Source organism: Oryzias melastigma, linkage group LG10 (assembly GCF_002922805.2).
Source record: "Oryzias melastigma strain HK-1 linkage group LG10, ASM292280v2, whole genome shotgun sequence".
Lineage (NCBI taxonomy): Eukaryota > Metazoa > Chordata > Actinopteri > Beloniformes > Adrianichthyidae > Oryzias > Oryzias melastigma.
In genome coordinates this window covers 17,906,129-17,921,897 of record NC_050521.1, presented here as the reverse complement: position 1 = coordinate 17,921,897, position 15,769 = coordinate 17,906,129, and the positions used below count along the sequence as shown (strand labels likewise).

At 38.8% G+C, this 15,769-nt stretch overlaps 3 protein-coding genes across 5 annotated transcripts in view; all 3 read right to left on the bottom strand.

Moving 5' to 3' along the window:
* Positions 1-3,136: 3,136 nt before the first annotated feature.
* On the bottom strand, positions 3,137-5,521 carry LOC112153256 (gap junction alpha-3 protein). Its single transcript, XM_024283320.2, has 2 exons — positions 4,994-5,521; positions 3,137-4,297 (listed from the first exon to the last, which is right to left on the bottom strand). The coding sequence occupies exons 1-2, from the start codon at positions 5,022-5,024 to the stop codon at positions 3,213-3,215; spliced, it is 1,116 nt and encodes a 371-aa protein (XP_024139088.1). The 5' UTR covers positions 5,025-5,521; the 3' UTR covers positions 3,137-3,212.
* Positions 5,522-5,895: 374 nt separating this feature from the next.
* Positions 5,896-10,422, bottom strand: LOC112153259 (gap junction beta-1 protein). 2 transcript variants are annotated; one of them, XM_024283327.2, is made up of 2 exons: positions 9,198-10,422; positions 5,896-9,006 (listed from the first exon to the last, which is right to left on the bottom strand). In XM_024283327.2, the coding sequence occupies exon 2, from the start codon at positions 8,990-8,992 to the stop codon at positions 8,165-8,167; it is 828 nt and encodes a 275-aa protein (XP_024139095.1). In that variant the 5' UTR covers positions 8,993-9,006; positions 9,198-10,422; the 3' UTR covers positions 5,896-8,164. The 2 variants fall into 2 exon arrangements, with proteins under 2 accessions (XP_024139095.1, XP_024139094.1); XM_024283326.2 differs by having other exon boundaries at positions 9,755-10,421.
* A 731-nt stretch (positions 10,423-11,153) lies between these two features.
* The window catches only part of LOC112153255 (tudor domain-containing protein 1), a 6,041-nt gene continuing 1,425 nt past the window's right edge, over positions 11,154-15,769 (bottom strand). Inside the window, exons 2-8 of one of the 2 annotated variants that reach the window (XM_024283319.2) lie at positions 15,193-15,325; positions 13,947-15,063; positions 13,707-13,837; positions 13,414-13,577; positions 12,512-12,666; positions 12,215-12,300; positions 11,154-11,944 (exon numbers count right to left, since the gene is read on the bottom strand). In XM_024283319.2, the coding sequence (XP_024139087.1) occupies positions 11,862-11,944; positions 12,215-12,300; positions 12,512-12,666; positions 13,414-13,577; positions 13,707-13,837; positions 13,947-15,063; positions 15,193-15,325 (1,869 nt within the window). In that variant the 3' untranslated portion in view covers positions 11,154-11,861. Of the gene's footprint in view, positions 11,945-12,214; positions 12,301-12,511; positions 12,667-13,413; positions 13,578-13,706; positions 13,841-13,946; positions 15,064-15,192; positions 15,326-15,769 lie in introns of both variants that reach the window. The other variant, XM_024283318.2, reaches the window with a different exon arrangement.

The window sequence follows — 15,769 nt, the reverse complement described above, 5'->3', positions numbered from 1 at the left end:
TCAGAAATGAGTCCGCCAGCAGAGGGCGCCCTATTTTCAGCAAATGCAATAAATCTGTACCGTCCCTAAAGTAAGGGAGGAGGGCAGCAGAGAACTGCAGCTGAGAAGGACTGCAATGCAGGAAGACTTAAAACTTTATTTAAAACATCACTTTACTTTTTACAAAAAGCTTAATCCAAAAACCCTGATTTAATTTTTTTCTTTTGATTTTCTGTGGATTAAAAACCCTGATTACCCAATTATAAATTTTCTCAAGAGACATTTCAAAGCCTCATCCTAAATCTGTTTAACTGATTTTTTTTTTTTTGTAGGGTCTTGATTTAGATTATTACTATTTAAATTTTGAAATCTTTACTGTTTTTTCCAATGCAGTCATTGATACAGTTTAGAGGAAGTTATTAAAAAAAAAAACTAAAACGTCACACAAAATTCTACTAACTACAAATTCAAACATTTCAAGATCAATCCGATCTAGCTTTTAAGCATTCCTTTTGAAATCTGCAAAATATTATGTACTTCCTGTTTTTGAGGCATACATTTGCATTTGAGTGCAGCTCTACCAGCTGATTTAAAGTACTGTGGTGACATTTGTATTAAAAACATCACTTCTTACCAAGACTTGGAAAAACTGGTGACATGGAACACCGAAAAACATGAAACCATCATTCTTTGAGGGGAAGGACGGTTCTGTTTGCTACTTTTGAAGTAACAAAGAAGTTAATGCAACAATTGATCGTCAAACCCGAAAAGACACAATATATTAAGATGATCTAACATTTAGCTCAAACTATACATTAAATATATGTAAACATGTTAGTTTTTGTATGATTTTCTTTGGTAAAAAAGGAATCAAATATAGCATCTGAACAACAGAAAACAAGGTTACAATATTACCAAACTAAATAATAAATATAAAACTAAGGTTTTTGTTTGATTAATAAAAGTGGTACTCAAAGGGGAATACATTCATCTATAGTACACTAATAGATGGTACCAAAACTTTTAGTTGGATCTAATGCAATATAGATAAAGAACAGGTTTCACAAATAAATGGAACAGGGAAGATGCTTTATCAACTCATTTTATCTTTGTAGCAGCTTTCCATCTGACTGAAAGGTATTTGATTGCTGATTAAACTGTGTTTAAATGGAAATCATATTGACAATTTTAAATTTAAGTTGTCCCTAAAGCCAAAGATGCTCAACAATGTTTGACTCAAGATTTAATTTTGTCATTCCTGCCTTTAAAAACTACATTTTTAGCTTTTAACTTAACACTGTTTGGTTTCTTATTTATTTATAATAATATTAAGAAAAAACACATAGTAAACAGCACTCAGAATTGGTAATCCTAAAATAAAATTGGAAGCTTTGATTTCGATATTTAATTATTGCAGAGATGCAGTATTTTAAAATGAAGAGTTTCATTTCAATGTCAAAGATTAGGTCAAATCTGCTGTCACCCAGAAGGTAAACCTAAATTATAATATTAGAATTAAAATATGTTTTATATAACTGGACATAAATTCAGGAATGAAGGGGTTAAATGGTATCAAACTAAATTTGATAACATAAATCCTTGCTTACTTTCTGTGCATTTATTTTACAAACATCCGTTGCTTTTCTTAAATGAGACCCAGAAATGACATGGTGAATAGTAATAATATGGTTTAATTTAAGTTTATGGATTTACTAATACAAACAGTAGGAAGTAACACTTTGTTGATTGATAGAACATTGAAAAGATATCTGAGTTTGGATTCTTGGGGTAATTTTTGACAAAAAAAATATCTTGGAAGCCTTGTATCATGTATTAAAAGTGAAGTGGCTAAAACTACGTTTGTTTCCAACAATGTTAAGTATTATTTATCCTATAATGTGCTTAGAATGTTCTATTGTTTGATACTATTAACTTATCTTATGTATTGTGTGAAGAATTGTATTATAAAAACAATTAAATTTTTAAACAGAACCAATTATATTAAGTGACAATCTACATGTCATTCAAAGAAAAAGTTTTATTTTTTTTTCTTTGACGAGGAATATCCATCCATCCATCTTGCTTTGACCTGTGCAGTGTCATAGTGATGCTGGAGCCTATCCCAGCAACAGCAGGGTGAAGGCGGAGTACACCCTGGATAGGTTGCGGTACCACACATATACAGAGGACACTCTCATATTCACTCCTAAGGGACCATATTAGAGTCCCCAACACTGACAGGAAACGAACATTCTGTACCAGAAAGGCAGAGGAAAGTTTAAAATTCCAGAAGTGTCTGAGCTGCATGACACAAGTAAGAGAACTGTATGTGTGGGATTTGTAGAAGGCACCGTGGGCTTATTCATGCTTCAGCATGTCAAATTCAAAATACACCTCCTTCCCAGGTTCCCGGTGCAGACATTCAGAGATCTTCAGGAATACGAAATAACAGCTGCCACATACCCTTCACCAAAGTGGCTCCCCTTCTTGTAAGGAGACCACGGAAGTGCGAGCTGTGCAAATTTAAGACAAGTTTATTTCGAGCAGTTTCACAAACATAGCTGTCACCAAGTGCTGTACAAGAAACAAACACGCATGTGCGGCATGATAAACAAGAGGAAAAAAAGGACATCCAGTTCTTCTTCATTTATAGGCTTTTATTACAAAAGAAGAGAAAGACACCAACAATATCCAGTGCAATTTCTGTGAAAACCACAATCTTGACTGAGAAACATAAATTCTGATGTCCAGTGTGTTGTCAAGTATTGCACAACTCTTCAAGTTTAGTGACAATGAACAACAGTTCAGTTCAAAGTACTTACCCTATAGTGACAGGTTGACTGGTCTTAGAAAAATGAAAAAAAGTTATTTCAAATGAGTTCATAGAGTTTAGGAAAATTTGACCCTTATGAACATTTACTGAAAATGCTGCATTGTCATAAACAAATTGGCAAGAACCTAAAGTGAAACACATGACGTTTCTCCTGTTCTTCAATAAACCAGATATTAGAAATTATGATTTCATGTAGAATAGTTGTGCTTCGTCCTCTCAGTCTTCAAAACGTGCTTCAGCGCACTCAGACCTTCTCTGAAGTGTCACCTCCATCAGAACTTGAATGATTCAAATGGAGCTATCTAAAGATTGCGTGCCGGCTCATCGTGTGTGGCGGCCTCCGAAGAACATACGATCCCGTCGTAGCACTTAGAGAACGCTTTGAGAAACATAAACCTCCTCATATCTTCAGATCGTCTATTCTGGTCTTGCTGCTGCTGCGCTTGGTGGTGTAGCCGGGCCGAGCCTGCGTAGGGGATCCAGGCGCCGATCCTGCTCCCTTCTTTCCTTTTAGGTCACACTCCTCTGGCTTGCTGTTCCTTCTTTCCACTGCCAAGTTGTCTTTGTTCTGTTTGTAGGCCGCCTTGCTGTGGTAGGGGTGGAATGATGAATCTGTGCCTTTGGAGAGAGGGGAAAGGTCGTAGCTGGGGATGGGCGGGAAAGCTGGCTGCATCCCTGAAAAGTAGTCATCATAGCTCGGCACAATAGGGACCACAGCCTCGTTTGGTTGCTTGGAAACAATTTCAGGGACTTCCTGGTTCCTCCTGAAGGTGATACCTTGGCGGCACTTGGTGAAGCCTAAATGGTAGATCTCTACGAGGTTGAGGAGCAATGACACGCTAGCAACTCCGAGCATGAAGATGATGAAGATGGTTTTCTCCGTGGGGCGGGATATGTAGCAGTTGACCATATTGGGACATGGCGGTCTGTCACATTTATACATGGGCTTCAGCTCAAAGCCGTACAGGAGGTACTGAGCTACAATGAAGCCAACCTCAAAGATCGTCTTAAAGATCACGTTGAAAACATACGTGCGCAAAAGCTCCCCCTGCAGCCGCACCCGTCCCTTTTCGTCCCTTACGGGAGGTTTTTTGGGCTTTGGATCCCCGATGAGGCCCTGTTTGTCCATCAGAAGCTCCTTCTCTTTGTGCTTCTCCTCCATCCGCACCAGATGGAGAATGTGTCCTAGGTAGATCAAAGTTGGCGTAGACACAAAGATGATCTGCAGGACCCAGAAGCGGACGTGGGAGATGGGGAAGGTGATGTCATAGCACACGTTCTCACAACCAGGTTGCTTGGTATCGCAGGTGAAGCCGGACTGCTCGTCGCCCCACACTTTATCCGTTGCCGTGCTCAGGACGAGGATGCGGAAGATGAACAGAACTGTGAGCCAGACTTTCCCCACCACGGTGGAGTGCTCCTGAGCCTTCTCAAGAAGCTTCCCCAGTAAGTTCCAGTCTCCCATGGCTGTGATCAGATTAGGAACTAAAAGGCAAAAACAAAACAAAAAAACCAAGAAATTCGAAATGAGTTTCTGATGCAGGATTTAACCCAAATGTGACAGAACTGGATAAATTAATCACAAGAAAAAAACAACTTTATAAAGAAGTAAAACGTTTCTAAGAATATAAGCTGCACCTAACCGCGTCATTCAGCAGCTAAGCAGGTAGTGGCTTCATCCGTGTAGATGCAGACTGGATTATATTTACTTTAGAGAGGCATATATTTGGAAAGTGCAGACAGGGCCAAGGCGGGTTTCAGTTGGGTTCTGCAGCTCAGCTTCTGGCCTTCGTGACTTAAATTGTGGCAACATGATCCACGGGATGTGAAATCAAATACCGCTCAGAAATGGTGTTGATATGAATATGAAACAGTTAAATAATGCTTCCCCCGCCACACACAAGGCTCTAAATATTTTCTGCCACTAATGGGTTTTCTGAACAGTAGCAGAACAGGAAGTTCAGGGTATGTTACTGGAAGGGAAAAATTAATTCAGAAGCTGAGCTGTTGCTTGGCAGCTGCCTCTTCTTTTTGAATAATAAGATAATAGAATTATATGTTATTTAAGATGATATTTTTTTGTAAATAGATATTACAGATTTTGACACCAATATACTTGGCAAAAAATTAAATTTTCAACAAAAAAAGTGCCAGTATGAGTTGTTAAAAAGTGAAACTTACATTTACTAAAGAAATCCACCTTGTTATGCATCCTATGCACAGAAGCCCCTCATGTCTTGAAGGGTCCATGAGGCCGCTGTCCTTTGCCATCAGGCCTCTGTGGAACGCCGATCTCAAGACCCAAAGAACCGTCCTCAGAGGCCAGAAATCCCGGACTCCAACCGGCAACCCCACTCAGCCCCACACCCCTGACTCCTCTGTCCTCAAGGTTCAACTCAAGACGGAATCAGGATCCAGGCCTGAGTTCTTTTACAGACCACAACACACACACAGCCCGCTGGACAGACTCCATCATGTTAAACTTGGCCCCCTCCTCCTCCTCCTCCTTCCCATGGTTAAATTTGGCACAGTGGACACTCTCAAATGTAAACCACCAAAGCCCATCATCTTGGCTGTTGGGCTGAGTGGCAGGGCAGCTGGCCAATGACGTTGTCTGTTAAGCCTGTCTGGACATAAGTGCCCCCCAAGGCTAAAAATAACTCAAAGGGTCTATCTCCTATCGCTGAGGGTGGGGGGAGATCGGAGATGAGCAGCCAATGGCATCCTCAAGCTCCAATGACAGCGATAGGAAGATGACAAACAGAAAAAGTTCTGCATTGGCGTGATTCTGTGAGATCAGATAAACTGAAACAACTTGATTTCATTTAACCCTTCCGCTCTCCTTAGTTTGTTTACATTAAAAGTGGGGTCATCTGGACCCCCCAAGACAGTGCGCTGAATTTTTTTTTATCTTTGATTTTTGAGTTTGACTAATGTCCATGACAGACATAAAATCCTGTCCACCTTTGTCATGGAAGAAATCACATATCTATATGTGGTAGGGGTCAACTGGACCCCAAAGAGAGCGGAAGGGTTAAAGAAAGAACTAATATATCATGAACTAAAAAAAAAAAAAAATCAGGCAGTTTTATTATTTTTTTATAGTAACTTGTGCAAATTATACAGTTTGAACCCATTGTTTTGTGTATGGATTGTTTTACCTGAAACAAATGTGCAAAAGGAGATAAGTTCAAAAGTAGGATTTCACAGAGTAACAGAGCTGTTACAAAACTGCAAAACTGTATTAAAGAATGGGTGCAAGGTATTAAATAACATCAAAAATGTGACCTCGATCAACCAGAAGAAACATTAAGTGTAGCTGTTATTTGTTTATTCTGGGCAATTTAAAAAAAAAATTGACTTGAACCAGATTTGACAATCTTAAGCCATATTCCCAGAGTACAGCAGAGAAATCAACTTATATGGGAGTCTTGCCAATGAGAAGATGCAAAAAAAAAAAAAAGTTGTTTATCCTCAATCAACTTTCATTTTTTGTCATACATGCACAAGCATTTCCTGAGACCAAATTAAAAACCACTAATAGTCAATGGTAATTTTGTGTGTGTGTTTTTTTATTGTCAAAAAATTATTCATTTTTTCAAATAGAGGGACCAAAACAACAAAATCACTTAAAATTGTCCTCCAAAGCTTTGTTTCTGGAATTTTTAACCTTTACTCAGAATAGTTTCTTTCTGGCCTCTCAAATTAAGCTGAAAATTCAGTTACTTATTTTTTTAAAAACAGCAAATGCAAATATCGTAGAAGGCAAAGTCAAACACACAAAATAAAACAAATGTAAAGGTTTATATTTTAATGCCAGTTTGGTATCAAACTACAACTTTAACAGCACAAAACGTTTTCTACACAAACATTGTTTTTTTAGTTTAGTTTCCTGAATGTAATTGTTTGACTGTATTTAATAGTTAAAAATGCAATAACCTGTGGAATTAATCTCTACCTTTTAACTATTACAGCCTTTCTTTTTGTAGAAAATATAATTTTCCCCCTAAAATTATTCAAGGCACGGCTTTTAGCATGTGTTTTGGCTTCAGTTTTACAGCAGATGCCTAACCCTGTATGTTTATCCGGACCTGGAACCAGCACATGGAAACAGGAAAGTTGCTCCCATGTGGTTTACGATAATTTACAGCACCTGGTAATCCAAGAAAATCTGCCATTCAAGGACTAACTGGACCTAACTCCATTCTGCTTCTGAGATCAGGCAAGATCAAGCATGTCCAGGGTGGCACATGCATGCAGCTTACCAGTATTCTCATGATGTAGAAAGGCAAAACGCTGCAATGAACTAAAAGGTAAACCATTTTGAAGTGATGCCGTCATTAGCTGTGCTGGATTTGGAATTGGCGTACCCGTCTCTGGAAAAAGGCTAGATCCACAATGAGACCTTAAAAAAGGATGAAGTTGGTGTGAAAAATAGATGTGTGGAGATTTAAATAAACAAGAGCAAAAGAACAGAATCTTCGCCGTTAAAGTTCCACTCCAATACTTTTTTGATGTGTTGTAAAACAGTTTCTAGCGACCTTTTAATTATGATTAAGCCAGAATAAAAATAAAAAAAAATGTGTCGTTTTCTATAACATAGTTTTTTATGGAGCAGCAGGAGTCCATCAGAGATTCACCTTTGAGTTACAAGTAGGACTGTTGGCGGGGAATAAGCCTGCACCCATTTCCAATCATCAATTTCTTTAGACTATTCCCTGCAATTTTACAGCCCCTCACAACCCCTGACTAAAATTAGGAGTACGGCAAAGATGGCAAGCACAATTGGAGCTATACAGCCGTTCAGTTTGGAGCCAGATGCCAACTCGGACGAGGAAAACATAGATGTTGTCCGCAAGTGGAGCGAAGCAGGGTACTCATGACCTGGCGATTGTAGTTTGTATGTCACAACAAGGTATGTCACAACTTTTTTTTTATACCCAGCCAGCAAAGCCAAGTATACTTGATATGGTTTAAAAGTGGGCAGAAAATTTGGGCCCCGTATGGATTTTTCTGCAGTTTCCGTGGTGGCCCCACCTGTTCTTCCCCACACTGGCTTTGCTGCCCTGGACCGGCGGGCTGAGCGGCGACCCTGCTAGGTCTGCCGGCCCCTCTGCAGTGGAGCTCGCTATGCCATCCACCGGGTGAATGGCTAACATAGTGAGTCAGCCCACTTACACTAATGTGGGCAAACACAGAAAAGGCCACTATCGAAACTGCGGATATGTCCTCTATCATGAGAAAAATGCAACAAGAATCAGCTTAAAAAACAGTTTTCATTGGAGTGGATCTTTAATGCAAAACATGCATCTTGGACAGGCAGATAAATGTGTGCATGTTTGTGGTTGGGGTTTAGAAAGCAGAGCATCTATCTTCCCTCTCAGTTGGGGCCTTCTTGGCCACACCGAACTTTGACTTCAAGGAATGATCTGCTATCAGCTGATTGATTTCATTTTGTCTATAAGAGGACATCCTTTGACTTATCCAGGCTGGATTTGACTCGTTTTCTGAGCCAGCAAAATAGCGTCTACAGGCCCTCCCTATGAGGTACGCCACCTCAGCCAGGTTGAGCAGCACGCACACCCCAGACGCTGCCAGCATGAACACAGTAAATATAGTCTTTTCTGTTGGTCTGGAGACAAAGCAGTCCACTGTGTTGGGACATGGGTAGGAGTCGCATTTCACCAAGCGCACCATCTTAAAGCCAGGGTAGATCAGGTAGAAGATGTAGAGAAAAGCCACCTCAAAGAGGAGTCGGAAGATAATGCTGATCATGTATGTCCACCAGAGAGCTCCGGTGATCTGAAACTTCTGGTTCTTGACGTTTTCCAGCTCCTTTGGGCTGCCGCGACCCATCCTCTTCAAGATCTTCTTATCGATGTGGCGTCGGTGGGCCACATGCATAGCCACAAGCAGTGCTGGGGTGGAGACCAGGATGACCTGCAGCGCCCACAGCCGGATGTGCGAGATGGGGAAAAACTGGTCGTAGCAAACGCTGTTGCAGCCCGGCTGCTGGGTGTTGCAGATGAAGGCCGACTTCTCATCCCCCCAAACACTTTCGGCAGCAACCACCAGCACCAAGATGCGAAAGATGAAAATGACAGAGAGCCAAATGCGCCCAATTCCAGTCGAATGCCTGTTTACGCCGCTGATTACGGCATAAAAGGTTCCCCAGTTCATCTTCGACTCCAGGTCTGCCAAGACACAAATGTGAAAAAAGAAATCACAGTTGTTAATTGAAGAAAACAAATATACGTAAAAGAAAATACTCATGTAAAAAAGTATCTTGATCTTGAAGTATGAGAAGAAAGTGGGTTTAATCAAATCATAAAAGATCTAGAAGCTCAGTGACCAAGACAGGGGTGAACAGTTGTTAAAGGTTTACCAGTCTCAGCCGGTGGTGCAAGAGGCGTAGGACACGCCGACTCTGAAGATGACCATCCTGATTCTTGCCATGAAGCAAGATTTGTCCGCTCCGGCAGATAAAAGCAGCCTGCTGGCTGTATAAATCCAGGGGCGATGGCCTGTCCTTGCGCACGGTCATAATACGCAAGAAATCAAAGCCAATTGCAAAACATTGGCAGAACCACGTGATTTCCTCACACTGTATTAATACTTTACTCCCAAACTGACCTACAACCCACTTGCAGACGGACGAACAGACGGACGGATGCCAGCAATTTTCTCCAAGGAATGAGCAAGACTTGCATTTCATTCAGAATCTTTTTTTTTTTTTTTTTAGTGGGAGGAATTTCCCAAAAGAGAAAAGTCAAATGTTTGTATATTTAAATGAAAATATGACCACAAAAAAATATTAAGACTGTTAGAATGGCATATGTATGTCCTGAGGAGCATCAGTCAGAAGTCACACCACATTCAATCTCATGTCACAGGAATTGTTAGCAAATATAATGAATAGGATAGATAGAACATTTATTTTACCTTCTGCTGTGATGGTACACAAAAATGTGTACAAAATGGAAAGAAATTATTTGAAATATTGTGTTTTTTAAGAAGCCCAAAGGCCGGAGTGAGAGCACAGTGCGTTTGGAAAATGCAAATCATTCCTCCATCCAATACTAGCCGCTGCCCTGCACCGTCGCAGTCATATGCTCTTATATAAACCATTTACATACAATGGTGCCTTCTGTTGGGCTGCAACAAGACTCTTTACAATTCAGATCAAACGCCTTGATTTCCGCCTACCCCGGGGCAAAACAAGGAATCTGTGTGGACGCAAAGGCCTCGGCCTGCCACATTATTTATTGTGCTTGGTGGGGCAGCGAAGTGAATGAAGCTTGTGTGACCTGAGCTCTGGAGAATCACTAACAGTTTGAAGAATTTATCTGGAAAATGCACAACGGTTGGGCCAACTCACTTTAAATTTTATACTTAAAACAATGAAAAACACAAAGAGGTTCTAATTAAAACAACAGTTTTAAATTTAAGTGGGTCCATTAGAAATAATTATATATGCTTTTTTTTTTAAACAGAAATAACTATAATGTAGCCATTGCAAAGTTATTAAACTAAAACGTGAGCAGGTATTGATCAGAAGGCTCTTTTAGCATCTGTGAATGATGCTAATAATGAAAATAATAGTACAATCATGTTAATAGCTCAGTTTGAAGCTGGTTCTGGTCAAAGGTTCACAGCAGACACTAACCGTCACATTTAACTGAATCCAATTGAAGAGACAAAGTGGTCATTTTTCATGTACATTCGAATGACCCACGGCAGCTCATTGTGCCGACAGCATTTATGCGTCACGCCAAACGTTGTACCCTGTGGGCGGAAAAGTTCCAGCACATGTTGTGATTCATAATTCCACTTTCCAAGATTTCCTTGAAAAAGGTCACGATTAACACCTACAATCGAAAAACTTTTAAATAAAATTTTTCAGGATGACGTGTCTCCGAAGCTGTTTTATAGATACAAAGAATATTTCAAAAATGGGTTTGATATATGAGAGCATAATGTTTGATTGTATTTGTCTGCTGCTCATTCTGACCATCATACTGATTAAAGCTGCTAATTTCTCTCCAAATTCTTTAATGAAAATGATCTAGTGTCTCAAATACATATTTCCTGTTTTATCAATTTTTTTAAGGAAAAAAAACTCAATAACTAGAAAAAGAAACATTAACATAACACATTTATAATTCAACCAGAACTATAGTTGTTTTACAAGTAGAAAAAATAATCTCTACACAGAATTTATGCAAAAGATTAATTACTCTTACTCTAAATTGAATTGCATTATTAATAGGTTTTCAGGGTCTTGTTTTAAAAAAGAAAAACTTAGTTGAAATGTTACTTTGAGACAAAAAGTATGAAAAACTGCAAATTAAACCAGAACACCTTTATTTCAGAATAGAATTGTAACAACATATTCTTGCTAGAAAAATAAACACATTTTTACCATCAATGTATGGGGAAAAGAAGCATTTAGAGAAGGAAATTAAAATAAAAAGCATAATGAATAACTGTCCCACTGAAAGAGTATGGTAAGGAATCATAAAAAAATATATCTATAATTAGAAACATTGATTTCTTAAAAGGAAAAATATTCCAATCAAACAAGCAAATACTTCTAGATTAATATCTTTTGGAAAATATGCAACAATAAAACAGAAAATATTAAATGTTTTTAAACTATATTAACTTTGTTCTACTTATAGGAATCAACTGTGCTTAATTTTGTACTTTAATACAACAAACTATAAAATATATTCAAACATTTTCTTTATCTGAAAATTAAAAAAAAAAAAACAATTGAAGTTGCAACAAATTTGCAGAGATTGAGGAAGTGGACGTGTTGTTACAGCTTATGCGCATTTGTTTAGTGAACTGAATGGATAAAGTTCTGAAAGCTCAGCTGCACATCAGCCTAGTCCACAACAGTCTGTTGTCACTTCATTAAAAAGTGAAGAAAACAATAAAACATACATTCACTTAAACACAGCAGGTTGAACAAAGTTGGCTTAACACTAATTAGCAGACAGACTGCAAGGTTGATTTGCCATTTGTGTTTCGTCCGTTTTCTTAACTACTTCTTTGGTGGAATGTAGCAGGAGATGAGGTGCTTCTCCCAGTCGGAGAGCTGTTTTCGAGCTTTGACTTCAACAGCTCCTGGAACACAAAACAACACAACAATGATCAGGAAAAGCAGGTTTGTTTGAAGACAAAAACACAATGAATCTTAAAGTTACAGAAAAAGACAAAACAGAGGAGAGAATCAGTATTTGATCCCTTAGTGATTCTTTAGGTCGCTCACAGTGTTTTTTTTAGTGGGAAAACCTACAAAATCAGTAATGGGTCAAATACTTATTTTCTTCACTGTAAAACTACACTTTAAAATCCTAATTAAAATGATAAGTAGTGAGGTAGAGTTTTGCTTACTTTTTCTCAGGAGGTCAATATATGGGACTTTGGTATGCCTTGCATGGCCATTTTGGGCCAGCCTCATAGACAGAGGTGCACCCCTCCTGAGCATGAAATAAAAAAGAAAATTAGACTTTATTTTGCCTTAAATTTATTTGTTTTAAAATCCAACTTAATCATCACTACTCCACAAAATTTTAAAACAAAATCAATATCTTATTACTCAAAACATTTCATTGAACCAGAAAACTAATTTCTTGTAAATGCCATAAGTTATTGACGGAGGATTTATGTAGCACAGTTTTGTTTATGTACCTCATCGCTCCCATCTTTCCCTTTTCCAGGAACAGCTCCACTGTAACTGTTGGTTTCTGTGGGTAAAGCCTGGCATAGAACGTTCTGTTGTGCGTCATGGTTTTGAACCAATCCACTGCCTCGTCAGACCACTCGATTCCATTAATGGGCATTACCTGAGGGGGAGAACACAGATAAAAAAAAAAACACCACAAACTCGGATAATGACAAGAGGAAGCCGTGACTAATCAAGTGGAAAAATGCAAATAATTAGGCCTGCCCTTTCAAAGTAAAAGCTTTACTCCTCGTACCCATTTATTTGTGCAAATGGTTGGTGCCGGCCTCAATTAAACTTAAAAATCCACCAGTCAACACAAAAATAGATTGTGAGCGTTAGAAAGAACAACAAAAAAACAAAAGAACTTGTAGGCAACCCTGGAGAGATTGCTTCAGTTTTTTTTTTTTTGTAAAGTCTTGTTGAATGAGAAAAATGACACATCAAAAGACAGCAAAAACAAGCACTTTAAATTAACCACAGCTGTCTCAAAAACTAACTGATGTCAAGATTATATCAACTGGAAGTAGAAATTCCTTGGCTTAACAGTCAACAAATGAGAGGGTGCAGCTAAGGCACAGTATTGCACAGCCTTAGTGAGTAAAGTTGTATGCTTGTGTGCGTGTATTAGGGAAGCAGCGATTCATTTTCCCCTCGTTTCAATTTAGTGGTGTAACTTATGGATCGTTTTTAAACCAAGAATTGTGGGATTTGTTTTTCTTAAAAACTAGTGATGACCAAGTAAGAACCAAACTGGAGAACATGCAGAGGAATTATCTGCAAGAAATGATGGTATTTTTATGGATCTGTGCACCTGAGGAACAGAGCTGCAAAACATTATGAGAGTTACAAAGATAAAAATCCTCACATTTGCCAGGGAAACTTGTACAGCCTGAAGCGGTAGAGTTGCCACTTCTGCAGGAAACGCCGTCAGATTCCAGAGGGACAGACGACAGGTGTCACCGTAGTCTAATCTTTTCACTTCCACCTTGATTGATGATTTAGTTCCAACACCTTCTCTGTGAACATCATCTTGCATCAAAAACAAAAACAGGATAAAATCACTATCAGGATATTAGTCAGAGTTTGGCAGGCTCTGCTGCCACCTAGAGGTATCTTAAACTTCTGATTTTTTTTAATTAAATAATAGATAGAATTTACCCAGGATCACTCCACAGATATTTGTCACCTGAGCTCTAAACCACTGATGTTTTTCAGAAAACCGGGCCATTGCAAGGGTACCAATGTCTGGAATGCAGTTCTGCTCTGCGTATGAAGGGCTGGTTTCACAGCTGCTACACATGAAGACACAATGACAATAAAAAACAAAACTCAAAATAATTTTTTAAAAGCAATGTAAAGTAGAATAGCTGGTATAAATGTGGATTCATCTTCACTTACTCTGTGACAAGAGCCTGCAGCTTCTCATTCAAGTCAGCACGCTGAATGTAGAAGGAACTTGGACTACTGATATGAGACACCACAACCTCAGCTTCTTCAAAGCAGCGGATCTCAAAGTCTGGAATACTCAAATTGTTGGGAGTTGGTGTTTGGGAATTGGCAGAACTGTCACCCTGTTCACAGTCTCTGGAGTGCAGATTTTGGGGGTCACCATTCATAATTTCAGAGGAGTTTGTTGCCTGAGGGATTGGATGTTGAAAGTCGCAGTACTCAGAGGTGTAGTGCAAAGTATTGCTCTGCAACATCTCTGCGGAGATTTCCCCAACATCCCAGAGCTCAGTTTCTGTCATAACCATACAACTGTAAGTCACATTTCCACTTGAATTAACACTTTTTACATTGAAGACTGAAGTTGAGTTGGCATCATTTGTGAGTAAGGTTTTGGAGGCCCGAGCATTCATCCAGTTGTCCGTCAGTAGCTGGTTTCTTTGCTGTCTATTAGTAGCTGAAACCGATGAGGTTTCTGAATTGTTCGCCTCATTTCTTTCTTCAGTGCTCCCAAAAACTGTAAAATCAAGCGCATCTTTGTTTTCAGTTTTTGCTTTGATGAAGTGCAGCAGACGGCAGGATGTTTGTTTTTGGTGTTGAGCTTCTTGGACTTTATTGCCCTGTCCCCAGATAACTAGCGGTTTAGGGTTACTGTTCTCTGAGAACAAAGCTTCTAAGGGAGGTAGGAGTGCTTGTGGCTTTTCTTCACTGATCAAATGGTTCTGAGCCACAGCAGGTGGAACACACACAAACTCCGGTTTGCTTTCCTCTACTAAAACAGCTTCTTTGTCTTCCTTTGAACGGTGAGAGGAGCTCACAGTGGACGCCTCGTTGATGCTGTCGGGCAATTTGAGAGCTGGCTGCAACTTAAAAAGTTTTGTCCAGCAATGGGACAGAGAGGTAGCCAGTACCTGCACCGTTTTGGTAACCGGAGTGGAAATGAGGGGAGGTTGCAACACCGGCCCCAGCTGGATGGCAACTGGCATGAGATTCTTCATTCCATTTGTCCCACATGTTTGATGGTTATTCGTCTTCTTTCCATTTTTACAAACAGGCCAGACATGTGAATCTGTAAAATCAGTGAGGCGAGAAGGGTAAAACAATTTAATTCCAATAACATTTTGCTTACAGTGTAAAACGTTTCACACATAGAAGTATTAATTAAACTAGCTTTCATTGTTTTCGTATTTTGACTTACCAACTGTTAGGTCCTTTACCATTTCTGAAAGTTTCAGAATGTTTTGAAGCTTTAGATCCAACGCCTGTGAGAGATCACTGAATACACTAGCAGGAGAAGATGAATTCAGGACATGGTGGACTTCTCCATGAACCTGGACACAACCAAAAGTACCACAATTATATTGTTTTATATTATAAGAACTTTTCAATTCTAATTATTTTGTAGCACTTTATTTACTAATACTTTTTCTCTACTAATATGGTTAGAGGAAAGATGAGTTCAACAGGAATTCTGGTAAACATTTATGCAATTGCATAAAAATGAAACTAAAAGTAAATCAAATCACATTAGTTTAATCTACAACAAAGCAAACGTCAATATTGAAAAAGAGAAAGTTTAAAATTGCATGCACAAGTTCTTTATGGCGATCTTTTATCTAATTTGATCTAATTTAAACTTTAATTGGAAGTAAAATTTTAGCTTTACTAAACATGATTTTTGGTAGTTTTACTCATTAAATGATTATAATATGTCTTTATTGACTTTATTGTGTCTTTATTTACTCTGTATCTTTGTTGACAGTTGTTAATAAAAA